At 38.7% G+C, this 19,694-nt stretch overlaps 1 protein-coding gene across 1 annotated transcript in view; it reads right to left on the bottom strand.

The window, feature by feature from the left end:
- Positions 1–14,159, bottom strand: part of TNFAIP6 (TNF alpha induced protein 6) — a 577,009-nt gene extending 562,850 nt beyond the window's left edge. The window contains exon 1 of the mRNA XM_044074884.1: positions 13,958–14,159. Coding sequence (XP_043930819.1) covers positions 13,958–14,054 — 97 coding nt within the window. The 5' untranslated portion in view covers positions 14,055–14,159. The remainder of the gene's footprint in view (positions 1–13,957) is intronic.
- Positions 14,160–19,694: the final 5,535 nt, after the last annotated feature.

The following is a 19,694-nucleotide window of genomic DNA, read 5'->3' as shown; positions in this document are numbered from 1 at the left end:
GATCAGTCACAGCATGAAGTTATGGGAAAGAGTAGTGGAAGCTAGGTTAAGAAGGGAGGTGATGATTAGTGATCAGCAGTATGGTTTCATGCCAGGAGAAAGCACTACAGATGCAATGTTTGCTCTGAGAGTGTTGATGGAGAAGTACAGAGAAGATCAGAAGGAGTTGCATTGTGTCTTTGTGGATTTAGAGAAAGCATATGACAGGGTGCCTAGAGAGGAGTTGTGATATTGTATGAGGAAATTGGGAGTGTCAGAGAAGTATGTATGAGTGGTACAGGATATGTACGAGGGTAGTGTGACAGCGGTGAGGTCTGCGGTGGGAGTGACGGATGCGTTTAAGGTGGAGGTGGGATTGCATCAACGATCAGCTCCGAGCCCTTTCTTATTTGCAATAGTATAAATCCACAACAATTCAGCAGGAGCAACAACCAACCGTAACAGTAAAAAAACTGCTGAAATGAAGAAGAGACTCCGATGGAACTTGCCCCTGTAATAAGGGCTATACTTATAGAAAAAAAGTTTACTTTAGACAATTAAAATGTAGAACCATGACAAATACAACTTGAACGAAAAATATAAGATATTAGAATTTAATGTACAACACAATACAATCCAAACACTCAAACGTTAAGCGCTTTCATCTAGTTACACAGACTGAGGAGAGACAGCGTCATTATGAACTGTGATGTTTGGAGGCTGAGGAGAAGGCAGAGCAGTGTCAACATGAAAAGGAACTGGAAACCAAGCATTTGGAGATGGTAAAAAATGGAGACTATTCATATGGAGATGGAAGCTGAAAAGAATGAGAGGCAGAGACAGCACAAAAAGGAGCTTCAAACCCTTTAACAGGGTCATGCAGGTAACGGGGAAGGGGATGACTGAACCCCAGAAGCTATCAAAGTCAATAAACATTTCCCTCAGTACAGGGAGGGAGATGATTTTGATAGTTTTATTTATATATATGTGAGGGTATGTAAACAATATAATGTTGACCAAGTGCTCTGGGGTACAGGTCCTAAACTCTTTACTCCATGGTAGAGTGGTTAATGCAATTGCTAAACTGTCTGATATTGATTGTTTGAATTACAATCATTTAAACAATGTTTACTAGATTGTTTTAAATTAACTCCTGAAATGTACAGAAAAATGTTTCATGAACATAGACGCAAGGCAGATGAAAGTGTATATGATTAAATTGTTGATTTAAGTACTTACTTTCACAGGTGGGTGAGTGGGTATCAGGTCATAACTTTTGAAGGACTGGAAGACCTTTTGGTGAGGGAACAAGCTCTTAGTATTTTGCCTGAGGACATGAGGATCTGGTTGGCAGACCAAAAGTGTAACTCTGCAAATGAGTCAGGGAGGAAAGGGGATCTCTACTTGGCAAGTAGGACATGACTGCATAAGAAGGGGTACCCAGCGCTGCACACTGACATAAGAGAACCCATGGGGGGCAGAGTAAACCACTCCAATAGTGTTCACTAGTAACAGGGGAAACCACTAGTTCAAGCACATGGTAAGGTTTAGGGATTAGATCTTTCAAATGCAATCAGAGGAGCCATGTAGCATACAAATGTCCATTGAGGGAAAGTGAGAAACAAAAGATGAGGGAGTCAGTAAGTGACAATGACAGAATGCCAGTGATAAGGTGTCTGGAAACAACAGGGGTGCCAAATTATCACCAAAATTTGTATCCTATCTTAGCGGATGAAAGACAGACCACTGCTAAGAGAGAGCTACAGCTCCCAATATAACCATTGTGAGGCCTGCAGTGGTTAAGGAGGAGCTGTACTTGGTTGGGCAATCTACATCATTCAGAGCTCTAAGAGGGACCCCATTCCAAATACCCATGGCTAGGGTTCATCTTGACTGGGAGGGTGGAGAAGGGAACAAGCAGGTAGGTATGTTCGAGGATATCCCTGCAGATGTCCTAATAGGGAATGATTTTGATAGTGTAGTACCTGGTGTGCATGCAGTGACATGCGATCAAGATCGGAGACAAGTACATAGGTCTAGTAGCCTGGGGGAGACCCAGACAGATCCTATGCCTGAATCTGGGGCTGGTGATGTGGTTATTTCAGGGAGGGAGTTACCTTGTAGTAGTGAGCCTGAAGGTGAACCACAGCTGCTGGTGGGGTTCCCGTGGACATGGTGAATGCAAGAACAGAGGTGAGTGGTGGTACAGGCTGACAGTGAGGCACCACTGACAGAGGATACTGGGCTTACTGTGGAAGGGGAGCTAGGAGGGGTCACAAAAGTAGAGTTGAGCAGGAAGAGCTTTCAGACCCTACCGTATGAGGCTTGAGGGAGGTAACTAAGGAGGCACCTGATGCTCAAGAAAAACTAGAAGTCTGCATGCTAGGATGGAGAGTGGACCCCTGAGGGAGTGCTAGAAGGTGAGATAATATGGCAGTTAGCAAAGCCCAGAGCCTGCTGTCTGGCACCTCTAGCCATAGCCTGTGACATTTCTTTTACAGATAATAATGGGGTACTGCACGTGGTATGGACCCCTGAAGGAGGGATAGAATGCGAGATAATACAGCAGTTGATAGAGCCCAGAGCCTGCCATCTGGCACCTCTAGCCATAACCCATGACATTCCTTTTGTCGATAACAAAGAGAGTGGACCCCTGAGGGAGGGCTAGAAGGTGAGATAATACAGCAGTTGGTATAGCCCAGAGCCTACTGTCTGGCACCTCTAGCCATAGCCTATGATATTTCTTTTACAGTTAATAAAGGGTTACTTTCTAGGGAGTGGATCCCTGAGGGAGGGCTAGAAGGTGAGGTAATACGGCAGTTGGTATAGCCCAGTGCCTACCGTCTGGCACCTGTAGCCATAATCCATCACATTCCTTTTACAGGTCATATGGGCATAAAGCATACCAAGAGACACATTATGCAAAACCTTTATTGGTGTGGGATTGCAAAAGTTGGTTATATTAACTACATCATGATAGAGAGACCCTAGTGCTGAGTATTCACAGTGGATGGCAGGAGGAAGCTGAGGGGATCTGATGACTGAACTTCTTAGTGAAGCTTGGACTGAACACTTCTGTGGGAGAGGTAGCAGTATCTCAGTGGCTATCCCCTATTCAGGTTAAAGACTTATGAGTAGTGTTACAGGAATTTGGGGGCATGTTCGCCGGGAAACCTGGGTGTACTACTGTAGTGCAGTACCATGTGGATACAGGACCCCAAAGACCTATCAAGCAAGTTCCTTATAAGGTTCCTGAGTGAGTCAAACAAATTTTGAAGGAGGAGATAACGGACATGTTGGAGCTGGGTGTAATTCAAGAGTCCAGTAGTTATTGAGTTTCCCCAGTAATATTGATTCCAAAGAAAGATGGTAGTGTTAGATTCTGCATAGACTGCAGAAAGTTAAACAGTTGTATAGAGTCAGATATGTACCCCATGAATATAACAGATGAGGCTTTAGAACAGCTAGGCGGGGCTAAGTATCTGACCACTATTGATCTCACCAAGGCATACTGGCAGGTGCACGTGACTCCCATTGCTAGAGAGAAGTCAGCTATTGTAACACCTTTTGGATTATATGAGCTTACTGGAATACCCTTTGGGATGATTAATGCCCCAGAAAACTTACAGAGGTCAGTAGATACTATAGGAAATTTGTACCCAACTATAGTATAATAGCTGCATCCCTTAATGAGCTAACAAGGAAAAAAAAACAAACCAGATAAGGTAGTGTGGACCACAGATTATGAGCAGGCATTCCAAAAACTTAAAAGAAGCTTTGGGAGGGCTCCCTGCGTAAGCCAGTCCAGATTGTAGCAATGCTAATGCAGAGAGATTCTCAAGACAGGAAGTGGTTGGATACATTTTCAGTCAGCCCCATTTTTCTCAAATGATGATTTTCTAGGATCACTTGAAGATCTAGCTTAAGTCTTAAAAGGGGGGGAGAAATGTGAGACTATCAGATACTGTTATCTGTGCTTCTGGCTAAAGTTTGTAAATACTTGTAAATAATTATTAAATTACCCTGGGTTATAAATGCCAGCATGACTAGCTATAATTTTGTAAATAAGTTTATTTTTTTAATTGTTTCTTTGATTCGTGTAAGATGTTTGAATCAAACATTGTTCTTCTTGCTGTCCAAACGTACATGTCTTTTAGAAAGAATTCTGAATGTAGGTTGTCCTGGTCAGTTGACCTACAGTGATGTCATCATGTGTAAGAGCTGAAAGGAATGGAATCTCCACTACAGCTGTTCTTGTTTACTTTTCAAAAGTCTGAAATGAGAGAGTTGAATTCTCATAACAACTTTCTGTGAGTTTTAAAAGATTGTGCTATAAAAAGCAGTAGTGCAGTTGCAGATGAGTTGAGTTGCAGCAGTTGTTGTAGTCGTCAGTGGTTGTTTTCCCAATCAGTATTTATCACTTAGAATTTGTCAGAGCTTTTCAGCAGAAATAATAGGATTTGGTATTCCAGTCGTTGAGGACCGGACAACAGCTTGACGAGAGGACATATATTCTTATTATACTTGCAGAAGTAAGAGTGTCATCTTGCCTTGCTGATTTAATTAGATTAGATAGGGACAGTTAATCTTTAGACAATTAGGGATCTATAGTTAGAGTTTTTCTTCAATCAGTGTGAAACCTGTCCTACAGTGTTATTTTCATAATTCCTGTGTGTGAAACTCTGTGGTTTATTGAAGTCAGTTATTCAATGTATATATGTTGTAAATCATTTTTATTTATTAAATATTTTACTACCTTCTATTGTGGCTGGTTATTTAGAAAGTACGTTTATTAACTTTAGAGTGTTTACTGCTTGGATTACATGCTACCTTTTATATCAATATTTTTATATCAATATTTATTTTACTCAGTATAACTGAACACTGCTTTTGAAGGCTATTGTGGTATTTTGACTGGTGGCAGTGTTACTGTGTAATTTGGGAAAGAGGACATAGCAGGTAGATCTGTACCATTCTTTCCCAAGAGTGTTTGTCTGTGTGATTATCAAATATCTAAGAATGAGTATGGCAAATACTTAGAACTGGGACACAATACTCTGCAGTGGGTAGTGTGAAGACTCATTTTGGAATCTGGATTGAAGATTATAGTTCAGTCTCAGGTTTGGACCCTGTTCCCAGTGTACCCTTCGGGGAAATTGTGCGTTCTATTCCTGCTTTCAAGTGACACTCCTTTACCAGAGACAGTGGTGAGAATTGAGGCTTCTTAGTTACTGCCCCAGGTTTAAGTAGGGGGTCATCACAGAGTTGTTAGCAATTAGTTAGATCAAGAGAAATGGAATATAAGTTAGGGTGTGTTTGTTCATTAACTGACTGTGTGAGATCAATACTGTAGAGAATTCTTCTGTCTCATTAAATTGTTTGCCTGTATAGTTAAGGCTGAAATCACCTAGTACTATGATGCTTTTATGTCTATATGAGACTATCATGATTGTATGAATAAGGTCCTGAATTGCTGTGAGAGAGGCAGGGACAGGCTGGGAGGCAGCAACTACTAAGAGGGGATTGTTTTTCTAAGAAGGAAATTTTAATAGAAACCGTTTGGGTTTGGTGTTGGAAGCACTGTTAGCCTGAGCGATGACTTTGGGATTCAGATGGGTTTTCTATAGAATTAGGGCTCCACCTACCTGTCACGTTGGAAGGTAGGAAGACCATAATTTGCTTAAGTTTATTTCGCATACTTTATGCATGAGTTAATGCAAATGAGGTGATGGAGGAGTAGTTGAATTAGTGATTAATGGAGTTGTTTTTTGGGACATAGGCTTATTTCTCTATTTGCCCAAATAAGTACCATAATAATGTGAGTAAATTTATAAAGATGTTTAGGTATTTGTATTATGTGTGAACGTGTTTTGGAAAGGTGAAGAAGATGAAGTATACTGATCCAGGTAATCGTGTTCTAGGAGCTGTGACAGTGGCTAAGGGGAAGTCTTGGATTTAGTTGGGTTATTGGAGGAATGGAGATAGTGTTAGACTGTGTGAATGATTAGTGAAGGAGTAGTTTGAGAAGAGTTGTTTTATGTGAGTTGTGGGTATTGTTTCTTGAAAGGGAAGAGGACAAATATAAAGGTGAGAATTAGAAGCATTATGCTAGTTAGCATATAATATGAGGATAATTAAGAATAGTTTGTATTTGGGTATGAAGAAAGGATATATGTTGGTGAGTGGTGTGATACTGTTTCTCTGTGGAGGTGCTGGTGTTGCTTAGATAATAATAGAATGTTGAAATTGCTAATGTTGATGGATGCTGTAAATGTTTTCAGGGGAATAGAAGTAAGATTTACTATGGGACAGTTGGCAGACAGGAGTATGAGTTAAGATGTGTGCAACCTAGATTAAACATCTTGGGATGGCTGAGTAGAAGTGAAAGGGAAATGAGTCTGGCATATTTTGTTTTAATGGGAGGACTGGCAGAGGTGTGCAGGGAGTGGAAAAGAGTTCCTATAAACTTGAAACTCTATGAGGTTGCTGTGGAATTGAGGGTGGGAGGGGAGTGAAGTGGGCTACAAATCCCCAAGGAGTCAGTCAGTGTGTGCATGAACAATCAGTCAAGGTGCTGAGGTAAACTGGCATCCAGGAAGATTAGGTAAGTATGATAAACATCAAAGAGAACTGAGGGCTATCTTTGAACTGCACAGTTACCTTCCAGGAATCCGTTTTTGTTCATATGCCATTAAAGAAAGAAAAATAAGGATTTTTTTTGCAGGGCGAAGCATATTCTGCAAATTTCCACCAACCTCCTCCAGAGTCTGAGCCAGTGCTGTAATAGACTCTGCAAATGTTACACTTTTATTCCTGATTAGTAGATTCCCGCTAAAAAGAATACATGTGCCTTGCAATTCTTTTACTTAGGGATCAGAGACTGTTTTGCTAATTGGTGGGAGTTGACATCACAACACACAATAGTATTGGCTACTGCTGCAAACAATATGTGCACTGCTGGCATAGCCTCAGTAGGAACAGAAGAGGGGGAAAATAAGGGAACAAGGCAGTTAATGATGGGTATTTCAAGACAGTCTAGATTGAAAGGTGAAAACTGGACAGAATAAATGCAGGAATATGAAATGAGGAGGAGGAAAGGAAGACAGAGAGAAAGAAAGACAAAGAAAAAAGGAAGAAGACAACTGTCATGGATTTGTAAGGCTGCATTTATTAGCTCAGTGAGTAAAACAGAGAAGCAGCATCAAGAAATATGCAATATGTGGCAATCAGTAGAGAAATATCCATTCACCTTCCTTCACAAATACAGCACTTAAATGATAAAATATTTGTTTGCTTATATAATGAATTACTAACAAAGTTACACATCCAATGCATATATATCAATGTAATCACTTCCAGAAAAAAAGTATTACTTTCTGACACTTCCGCATATGCAGAGGGATTTGGCATTAACGTAGCTAGTAGGATGGGAGGGGGGAAGCAGATGAGATCAGAGGACAGGAGACTGGGATTAGCTATATTCTGCTTGTAGTAATGTTGTGGAGACTCGAAAGGATAATACAAAGATGACTGCTGCCACCTGTAATGGTAAATAGGGGGCTCCACCTACCTGTTATTTGTCTGATCTTGAAACATGGAGGTAGTTATTGAGGCAATTAAATGTTGATGTATTATCTTTAAGGTTTAAGGGACTGTTGATCATAACTCTCAACTATTTATGAATACCCCAGTTTTGGTTCAGAATTTTGCATTGTCCTTCCCATGAAGTGTGAGGGGCACAACAGGTTGTACACGTCTTTGGTCCAGAAAACTATGGGCGCTACTTCCATGCCAGATAGATTGATTGCTAACACTGCAGTGCAGCATAAGGTGGGTACTGCACTCCTGAGTGTGTTGTTCTCTTAACATTAAACTGAGGTTCCCATCTGCTTAAGTTAGTTGTAGCTCTTTTCAGAGGAAATCCAAAGTGGTATATATACTACTAGGGGAGATTTGGACAGAGCATCCAGAAACTTCTGCTCTTTTTGATAGGTGCCACAGGATCTTTTACATTCACCTGAGCTGCCCCCAACTTTAGCAAATAGGACCTCAGTTTAATGTATCATTTGAACGACGACACACTCAGGAAGGCAGCATCTCACTAACTAACTGCATTGATGCTACATATGAGGACTGATACAGTCCAGCAGCATTACTTGTTATTTGTCTGCAGTTTCCCTGTATACCTCAGTTACCATTTGTATACCTACTTGGTCAGTCTTTCCAAGTCCTTCCATACATTCTACTGCATCTCATTTTGTGTCCACTGTTGATTCAGACATATCTGAAATTAAGAACCAAAATGAAGGCAAGGAGCAAGCAACACCAGGAACAGAGAACCAGAATTTATTGAAAACCCTAGCGCTTTCGTCAGATTATATCCACAGACTTCTTCAGAGGTATTAAAACCAACAAACATCACTTCACCTTTTAAATATCCCTCCAGAAACAGTCATGTGACATAATTAATTAACAATTAAAGGAAATGCCACCTAAAAAAATATATATGTGTATACAAAAATAATGCATATAAAAGCACTACGTAAAACAATGTATGAATAAAACAGTTAATAAATGTAATAGATGTTGTTAATAAATAAAATAATAAAAATATTCACCTACAGTTTAAACATTTACACATAATAAGAGCGAAGTTTCTATTAGCAGTGTTTTATGGAGATTGTTGTCCTCTAGGAAAAAATTAGCCTTTCCTTCAGGATTCCTTCTATGACTTTCCCTTCCACTACTGTCATGCTATCAGTCTTTTAATTTCCTGGACGTTTCCTGCTCTGCCTTTTACAGAAAGGTAGCACACTTGTCATCTTCCAGTCTCAGGCACTTCTAAAGTAACCAGTGATCTAGTGAAGATCTCACTCAGGACAATCTGACTAGGAGACAACCTGTCTGATCCTTTTGTGTTACAGTCCCACAGGAAAGCTAGTTTCTTTTCCACCTCCCTCTACTCCATCCTAGTTTCCACCCTCAATGTTCTGTCTTTCTTGCCCTACCACTTTATCAGCGTGGCACTTGTACCCCTCTCTGCCCTACCACTGTATCAGCATAACACCTCTATCCCTTCATTTCCTTTATGAAGGCTGAGGCAAATTATTCATTATAAAGCTAGCCTTGTAGCATAGAGGGATGAAGCCCTTACTATAACCCAAATAACACAGGTCTGGATCACAGCCAGAGTGTAGCAGCAGCCAGTTATGCAGAGAGTGTAATGAACAGACTTTGCCTGCTCACCTTTCTCTGACAGGCAGAAAAGATAGGGATGCCTCATGGATGTGATTTCAGTCAAAGTCTCTGGTCATAGGCAAGGAGTGAATGGTTGCATGTACTTAAAAATGGGAAGACAGTGCTTTTTGGGTTATTCTCATGCCACCCATTTCACACCCACCCACTGAGTGCTGTTTGGGCACATAGGGGAAATAGTAGGATATAAGAATCTATCTCCAGCCCCACCCCCTGTTGGCTACCTAGATGACAACTCCATTCTCATGTTACAACAGTGGCAGCATAGATGGTCAGCAGACACAAGGAAAAACACATAGGAAAACAGTTTTCATTATATAGCTTAGCTTTTTTCTTTACCTTTTGTGACCTTCCTTCTATAGGTTCATAGGTTAGTACTAGGCTAACTGCCCTTGTGGGCTATTTTAAGCCTAGCCAATTACCCCATATGAGAATCAAACCTTGCACCTTGTGTCTGTAAAGCAAACACCTTAACCATTATGCCAGCCTCCCACCCATCCTTTCTCAGCCCTGCCTGCTCTAAAACCTCTCTTCAAGCTGCACTTTTTTTGCTGTCATATCCTTTGTTGCTCTTTGGCCTGCTGCCTTGTACTGTGCCTTTTACAACACTCCACTCTTTCCACCTCTTATATATTATATCTTTTTTTTTACTTTAGCCATTAGCCATGTACAGTCATACTGGTATTCCCCATCTTTTTTTCATTTTTTGCCTGTTTCTCACACCTTTGTCAATAGTTCTCCATTCATGACCCAGTGTACTTACAGAACCTACCTCATTTTTGACTCTCTCTTTCACTTCAGCATCATTCACTGCCCTTGTGCATTATCTTTGTAGTTTTACTCCTCCCACTTTAAACTACACCATATCATGGTCATTGATGGGATTGAAACCTGATGCAGGCTGAGCCCAGCCCTTAACCTAAATAATTTTAACACCTGAAAAGCATTTTGAATAATCTAAGTAAGAACACATGTTTTAACCATCCAACAAAACTAGTGCACATTAAGAAACATTAGATAATGGGCAGATCACAATCACATTACCCCTCCTGAAGAAGAAACATTCTCCAAAAGGGTATTAATGTACAGGGAGAACCTTGTATCAAGTCCATGACTTCATGGCAGCATATTAAGCTGCAGTGACACATGGGCTGAAAGCTTACATATTGTTTCATTTGCATTTAGCAAACGTCTGTTAGAAAAAAAGAAAAATTACAAAAGTAAGTGCAGTAAGCAGTTGCAAGCTTGATCTGTATGAAAAAAAGAAGTACTTTCTTTCATTTTGTTAGAGATGAGTTCCATATAAAACAATTCTAAAACCACAAATAGATTAATAGATTATTAAAAGTTTATGTTCCCAGAACTCTGCAATATGTAAACTTTATTCTCTTTGTTTTATACAACCAAATAGTTCATATTTCCTCATACTATCTGTGCCAATTAAAAAATTAATTTAGCAAGCAGTGGGATAAAATTAATGTAGTTAACTTTATTGGGATGTGTGTGTGTGTGTGTGTGTGTGTGTGTGTGTGTGTGTGTGTGTGTGTGTGTGTGTGTGTGTGTGTGTGTGTGTGCGTGTGTGTGCATGTGTGCATATGTGTGTGTGTGTGTGTGTGTGTGTGTGTTTGTGTGCGTGTCTGTGTAAGTGCGTATGTGAATGTGTGCGTGTGAGTGAGAGAGACACAAACACAGCGAATGAGTGTATGAGATGGTAAAAATTTTAAATGTCAAAACACAAGACTGATTGGCAGAAAAAGCAGACTTACATATACCAAGTCCGAGATGGCCATTTCCCAAAATATTCAATTTTCTCTGAGGTATGGCGACCTCTGAGTTGGTATATATAAGTTCAGTGTGTGTGAAGGTGCGGTGGGGCTTGCCCACCTGCAAAAAGGAAGTTTAAAGGAGGAGAGTGAGCTTCCAGATTCACTCTTTCCTGGGTTTTTGGTCTTTTTTTTTTGGCTTGTCAGCACTCAGCATTATGAGTGCCATCATTTCAATAGGGAGCTGTGTGAATCATGGATAAACAGTGTGTTTTTGTGTGTGTGTGTGTGTGTGTGTGTGTGTGTGTGTGTGTGTGTGTGTGTGTGTGTATATGAGACAGAAATACAGAAAGAGAGAGAGTATGCCCCTAATGAAGTCTTTGCTCAAGAATTCTGGACAAAGCCAGCATAAGTGAGGGTAACATTGACCCAAAGTCAGAGAAATATTACCCTAAATCAAGTAAAAGTTAGACGAACCAAGTGTTTTGATCAGCATGCTTTTTTTCTGAACAAAAAAAAAGCATTATCATTTAATGTGTTTTGAGGGACAGAGCAAGAACATGAAGCAAAATCAGGGCTAGTTGCAACTTATGTGAGCTGGGGTGATGCATTGCTTTGCACTGCATGTATTATTGCATTCATTTGATCCCAATGAGACATCTGAGGGGTAGATCAAGAAAGTGACTATAACTGCTGGGCACATTTCTGTGTGTGCATATATGTATGTGTGTGTGCATGTTTCTGTGTATGTACATGTATGAAAATATACATATAGAAATAGTAAAAAAAATACAAAACAATTTAATATATAGCCCATATTCTAAGTGCAATAAAGCCCTTCAGAGTGGATGCTCTTGGAGAAATAATGAACCTTCCATGGTTGAAGAGGCCCTCTGCCTGCAACATCAGGCCTCACAACATCCCTGGACAGTCCATTATTTCCGCAATAATGACAACCCTATCGGGCATTATTCCTTGCTTGCTTTTTGTAATGGCATGCATCTTTTTTTTCTTGTTAAAAACAGAGGGTAAGTTATGGAGTATTATACCATGACCCCCCCAAAACGTGCACGCTGATTGGCCAGCGTGCACATTGTAAATCGAGTTATACTAATGGAGAAAGGTCCGGTCGCCCGTACTTTTTTCCATTAGTATAACTCTACTGTCTCGCTATGTTAAATGGGTTTAACATAGCGAGACAGCTTTAAAATAAGCAACGGAGATCTCCGTTGCTTATTTTAAAGCTGTCTCGCCATGTTAAACCCATTTAACATAGCGAGACAGGTTTTAAAAAAAGCAACGGAGAAAGCAAGATCTCCATTGCTTTTTACTGTTCGCTATGTTAAATGGGTTTAACATAGCGAGGCAGTTTAAAATAAGCAACGGACATCTCCGTTGCTTATTTTAAAACTGTCTCGCTATGTTAAACCCATTTAACATAGCTTAAACAGTAAAAAGCAACGGAGATCTTGCTTTCTCCGTTTTGCTCAACTCTGATGTACTGCGCAGGCGCGCAGTACATCAGAACTGCCGCGGATGCCAGACATCTGCGGAAGGGCAGTAAACAGGCGTTATACTATGCCATTATTTAAGAAAAGTAATAGTTTCTTTTCTTAAATAATGTCATGGTATAATAGCAATAACCCACTTCTGGGTGTGGGTAATGCTGTATTTACCCACGGTTGGCTTTGTTTGGTCGAGGGCTTCCGACCAAACCACGCCAACCGTGGGTAAATCCAGCATTACCCACACCCAGGCGTGGGTTATTGCTATATTATATCTCCTTAATACAATTCAATGACAAATACAAGTGGCAAGTTTTGCAATGGAACCTGATATTTGCCATTTTCTGCTATTGCTTTTTTTTCTAAAGAGGAGCCACTAAACCTTAAATGGTGATGATATGGGGGAACTATTTCATGTAAATAAGCTTCCTGTAAAGAAAGTTTCCAAGCAAGACTTTAGCTGTGAATACAAATTAATTTTTTTCAAGTTCTGACATAACTTAAACCAGTCAGTTAAAATACATGAAATTAGAACAAGGACTCCCATTCAGAACTCAGATCAGACTTTAAAACTGCATCATGATGTTATTATTAGATGTCTGACTTATCTGTACAGAGAATAAATTCATTTGGTATCATGCCATTTGGAATGAAAGCCAAAGTGAAGTTTATTTAATTAGTGTAAACTCATTTAATCACCGAAATTTGAGTATGCTATTTCATGGATCTGGAAGCTTAGTGTTTCCATAGTCTTCTTGTGGGAGTTTGCCATATGGTTTCTGGGTAAAAATATAATGGACTTTTGGAATGCTCGGCATATCCAACACTGATTCTGTTAGCAACCTATCCATAAGTTTCTAGTTACTGGTTCACTTTCTGTGTGCTGTTACTCACATAACTACCACTTGTGAAAGGATTTTCATGGTTAGCCATAACTGTGCTCTTATAAAACATAATGTAAAAATTAAAACAATAAAGAAAATATTATGTACAAAAAAGGCAAAATTTTCCAAATAATTTTAGAGATCTTTATGTCTCAGTGACTGACTTGCTATTAAACCTTGTTGATAAGACTTGGAAGAAAACATTATCAGCTTCTTGCTAAGTTTGAGAATGCACAACATTTAAAGGTAACTGAATTATCTGACATTGAATGGTAGTAGTAATAATAAATGATAAACAACCAAAAAAATGAATAGTTGAAAAATACTGCCAATCACATAAAACAAAATCCAGTATGAAGGTTTAATTTACATGTTAACCTGTGTAATACACTTTCAAGAGAAAGAAGCTTAACCGTAGCATCCAGCTGGCTTTAAAAGAAAATGTGACAGTCCTATGGTAATGAAAGAGTGAAGCAGTGTTCTGTTTTCTCTTCCTTTTCTCAGTAAGAGGATATTAAGCTGTAAAGGATATGCAATAGTAAGGAAAATAAACAAGCAGGGCTTCTCTTACCCAGCCAGATCGAGTTGTGCAGTATCCCATCTTTGTAGCCCCAGCCAAGTGTTAAATCCCACAGAAACGCAAAGGCAAATGCTGAAAGAAATAGCATGATGGGATAAGCAAAAGCAGGCAGGCTCAAAATATTGTTCTCCAAGAATCAATGGAAAACAGTTTACTGAAACCTCTGCTGCAACATCTGTTCCCCAGACCTTATATAGGTTACGTCTGCTTGCTTTTGTGTGTGTGTTCGTGTGTGTGCTGTGATGTCAGTAAACATACCCCAGATATTCTTTCTGTATTTCAACACTCACAATTACTTCACTGTCTCTCACTCTGATTGTTTGGCTGACTCAGGCATCTTAAAGTCTAATATTTCATTTTATTTGGTTTTACTCTTGACTGTACTCCCTCACCAGTTAGTTGTTTTAGTAAAACTACTTCACTTCTTCCATTCAGCTGATGTAATACTGTGGATTCTTCTTTCATGAGAGCAATTGTGCAGAAACTTGTGAACCTACAAAGTTTTTTTTTTTCTTTCTTTTGCATTGACTGGAAATGATTACTTATTAAGTGAGTCACATAGTCAGTTTCCTTTATTTTATGTAAACTTGCAAAGGCATTTTGATTGTGATATCTAAAAAAACTTTTTGTGAAATCTACCCACTGAAATTTTATTTATTTATTTATTTAAGTGTGATGACCGGTGAAGTCTACTGGGCCAAGAAGAGCCCGTTTTCAATGGAGGCCCGGGGAGAAAAGCTCCACTAAATAGTTATCATACAGTACACTTCATGATTTGGGGGGCTAACATCTGTTCCTCTACATATTTTTTTAGACAGATCAGTCTTAAGAAAATGCTAAAGGCAGAGCTGGGAGCAGTATTCTGAATGTTTGACAGGAAAGCCATTGTGTGGACTAGTGGACTAGAGCTAACGAGGGGAAAAAAAAACAGAATCAGAGTTTGTGCAGTAAGAATAGAAATTAATAAATATGAAGGACTTCAGAAAGCATAACTTCACAAGTAAGGCAGTTACCTTGCTATTGCCTTTCTTGTGAGGAAATGAACGGTACTAAGAGATTTCATAACAGAAGACAGATTTCTGAGGGAAATGGCACAAAAGACTTATATGGTATGGTTACTGGAGGTGTTATAAACAAGATTCTAAGTATGCAGTGATGTCTGTATGTATATTTGGAAAAGTTCATCATACGGCACAGTAGTAAACTCTCTTGCTAACACTATTCAGCTCATGTGATGGCACTGCCTGTGTCTGTGCAAGGCAATTCCTCAAGCTAAAATAAGAGCAGATGTGTTTAAAAAAAAAAAACTGGTTTGGAAAATAGGTGAAATCCCAATGAGGAATCTTGCTGGAAATAAGGATCATGATTGTTACAGAGCAGAACTATCCACTACCAACTGATGCCTGAGACAAGTATATGACTACAAAGATCTAGACAGAGTAAAAAAATGCAGTAAAGTTTAGACCAAAATATTCTCTATCAAGGAAAAATACATGTATGTAGATAAAAGGATGTGATAAAAGCACATATCCAAGCTGAAATAAAACATATTTTATCACAACTATTTCATCCAGCATTTCTCTCCACTCTATCTACATCAACTGTTTATTACAACTTTATACATCATCATGAAGCAGATCTAGTTCACACTAAAAAATAAGGTTCCTGCTCTTCTGTAACAATAGTAACCAAAACCCTAACACTCTAGCCCACGAGAAACACATAACCTAACTGTAAAACAAGCATAAACATACAAGCAGACAGACAGACGCACACACACACACACACACACACACACACACACACACACACACACACACACACACACACACACACACGTGCACATACATAAACACAGATATATGTGTGCACACAAACACAAGAATTATGCTGAGGACTACATAAAGAGATAAAGATACCAAAGCATTTAATTAAGCCTATACAAACAGAAATTGCTTCATCCAGTCCCATACAAAACCAAAAAGTGATAACCTACATAAAAGCACATTCTTTAAACTGCAATTAATGACAGTATTCACTTATCTCTGCAGAAAAAAGGTGTTGAAAATGATCCTTAAACCTGACAGGTGCCAAACCCAAAGCAGGAAAAAACTGATACACCTAAAAAATTGCAGTAAAGTACTTAGAAAAATTGAAAACTGCTAACAAAAAAGCTGAAAAAAATCCCAGCCCAATGGGAAATAACTACCCATCCACACTACAATATAATGATAAATTAAAATAAAGCAAGCCTACCCATTGATCCCCCCAGTAATACAGTTGATGCCAATGTTAAACACATTACAGAAAAATAACATTAAAACTTCCCACTAAAAAGTTACAAATACCTGAAAAATGCAGCATGTAGCAGCATATTTCACATAGTATATCACCAGCCAATTTCTTGATTAAAGACTTCTATCTCTTTGTATGATCTCACTGTATCCACCTACATAGTTCTCCAAACGCTAAAACACAGCCACACAATTCAAAATGTGACACTTCACACCCCAAGTGCTAGAATAAACCCTACCACATGCTATTCTATACTTTAAACTGTATAAAGCTCAGTATAAAGATCCCACAACCTAAACTAATCCATAAACACATAGGACCATAATGCAGTTTACAAATAAATATTTATTACTGCATAAATAGAAATAGAAGGAGGCAAAACATGAGACAATAAAGAAATGTTCCAGCATGCTTTTTACATAGATTTGTTAACTGGGTAAGCCCACTACACAGGAGTTGACATTGGCAATGGTCTCAAGATATTTCTATTACATATAATTTTATTCTGTGGAAGTTTTACAAGTTTACAGTTTTAGTTATCAATTAGGCAAACTCATTGAAGCTAAGGTCTTCAACCTGTAATCATGCCTTGGGATTTACAGGAGTCAGTAATTTCAATGAGATAATAGCACCCCTTAATATATAAATTATTGGGATTCCGGCATGTAGCCCGCAAGGCAATTCCCTGCGAGCTACATCGCCGAACCCAAATGGCTGCAGCGGCACTTTGCAGCTGTAATCTATGTACGGGCAAAGGCAACCGTACCGGATGTGTAACACATTCCTTATTTACAGTCAAGGAATGCATTTATTTACTTATTTATTTATTCTGTTGTCAGTCTGACAACATAATAAATAAATACTTCAATAAATGCATTCCTTGAATGTAAATAAGGAATGTGTTACACATCCGGTACGTTTGCCTTTGCCCGTACATAGATTACAGCTGCAGTGGCTAGGCTTTTCAGCCGTATTGCACTATGGCAAAGTGCCGCTGCACACAATTAATTTACTTTTACTATTAGATGTCCACTGAATAATGGTGATAAAACCTATCTGAAAACCATTAATCAGTTTCTTTTTTTATTTCTGCATTTCGAATAAATGTAGTGGTATCCGCATCTTGTATTAGCTGGATGCTTAATATGTGTTGTTTATTTTATTATCATATAAAAAGATTTCTTTTCAAGTGCTTGTAATATTGACTGGCAGGACCATAACTATGTAAAATGTTTTTCATTATTTGAGATAAACATTTTATGAAGGCCCAGTCACTTTGTCTTAATACTTGTTTTATCCTTTCTAATAGCAGGTTTTAGGCTTCTGATGATGACTTTAACTATAACCTAGGACAACTGAATTTCAATTCTGTGAAGGTAGACAGGAAGACATAAACGTTGCAAGGACATATATCCCAATTTAATACATTTTCATGGTGCTTAGTTAAATACCAGATTCATGATGTTCTGCAGCACCTGTACTTGTCTATTCTGCTAAAAAGGATATCGGCTATGAAAAACCCCAGGTAAACAGTCACTAATAGCCACTGACTGGTTGAATACAGTCCAATGAGTCTTGAATTCACCAAGCAAAATAACTCACATGATGAATGGTTGACATACTAGTTAAGCAATAACCCACAACTGGGAGTGGGTAATGCTGGATTTACCCATGGTTAGTGTGGCTTGATCACGAGGGAGAAGTCCTTGTGATCAAGCAAAGCTTTTGTCCATAGGATTTTCTTGCCAAAAATGGATTGCCATTGAATTCCCCTGCAGACCATATTTAGTCTTCCAAGAGCTCAACAGAACTAACTTGATTCTAAGTTGATACATGGTATAGATCACAGCATTACTGAGATACACAATCCGTTTCACAACAATATGGTAGTGGTTCAGAATAAATGCCTATATGGAGAAAAATGATGAAACCACTAGGAGCATAGAAGCAGCACTAATGATCTGATCAGCTAACTAAAGAACTATGTAAAGTTGATCTGCAGCTGAAGGAGACCACCATATGTTTAGCTGTCACCAAGGCTACACTGAATCAACTAGAATCAAAAATACGGCACCAAAGAACTGCAGTTGATAGAAGAATTTAAGATTTACAGGCATTCTTGAATTTGAAGAAGAAGAGGACTGTAAGTCTTTCTTATTGGACAAGTTGGCTGAGTGCATATGGATTCCAAGTGAATATCTCAAAATGCACACACAGGGTGTATATTCCCTAGGGATCAGCTAGAAGATACCCAAATCTACATTAATCCATTTGGAGAACTTTGCATTGAGGGAAAGAATCCTACTGGCTATGTGGACACCTGATGAAAAACATTCAACTTAGAGGGAATAGGGTGCTGTGTGATATGGACTTCTCCCCAGAGACCCAGTGCTGAAGCTGACTTTCAATTGGAAATAAACTTCTGCTAACAATATTTTACCTAGTTTAATTATAGATATTTTTCTCTAAAGCTACTCAGGCCTTCATGTCTCTGGAAGAGGCACTACAAAAGCTTAAGCAGCAGTCCCTGAATTGTATAATATAGTCCAGTTGTCAGCATGATGGGAGATCAGTGAGAATCGATGGGGAATAAGTGGAAGAAGTTTCAGTAACCACGGCTTGAGGATGGCCAGTATCAAGTTAGCTTTGCTTGAGTAAAGGGACAGGATCATCATTTAGGTTAGAGTCAGCTCCTTTTTTTCCTCCAAGGGGTAACTGAGTTTTTATTTTGTATAACAGTTTTCAGATGTGTTTCATAAAATCAGTTGATCATGAGGCTCATCTTTGAGAAAGACATCTTTGCATTGATGCATTACCATTTAAACAAAAAGAAAGGAGCTGATGACAGAGAAAGATAAAGACTTTTGATTGCACTTAGTTCAGATTTATTTTGAAAAGAGACAGACAATACTTTGATCTCCATTGTTTTTTGTTCGTCAACTGCTTAGAAGATATTTACATTATAAGTCTTTTACATACCTTTGGCAGTTGAGAACCCCCATTACATTACTATCTGCAAACTGCCGCTAGTTTCTAATGGTGTGTACTATCAGGTGAAAGTTTCAAGAGTAATAAAACTTACAATTTTCAATAATAAAAAAAATTTCCATGTTTAACTGAAGATATTAGAATATATTAACATTTTTTTTTACTGGCTACAGGGAGGAGAATAGGTTAAAAATACATTACTGTCAAAGGATAACAGAAATTTGATACTGTACAGGTGCACAAGCTTCTGGGATTTATGTGCCCTTTAAGAGGCTAAAGAAGCAGTGTTAATATTAGAAGTGATCTGACTAGTGATGTTGTTTCTAATCTAAACTGGCTGAAAGCTGCACAAATGAATGGCTCAATTAAAGTGACATAAGCATAAAGTTTACTTAAATAAATATTACATGTTTAAAAAATGACTAAGCAGATGGAATAGTTAGGG

Source organism: Protopterus annectens, chromosome 6.part0 (assembly GCF_019279795.1).
Source record: "Protopterus annectens isolate FY-2018-M chromosome 6.part0, PAN1.0, whole genome shotgun sequence".
NCBI lineage: Eukaryota > Metazoa > Chordata > Ceratodontiformes > Protopteridae > Protopterus > Protopterus annectens.
The sequence above is the reverse complement of the archived record's forward strand: the minus strand, read 5'-3'. Positions and strand labels throughout refer to the sequence as shown.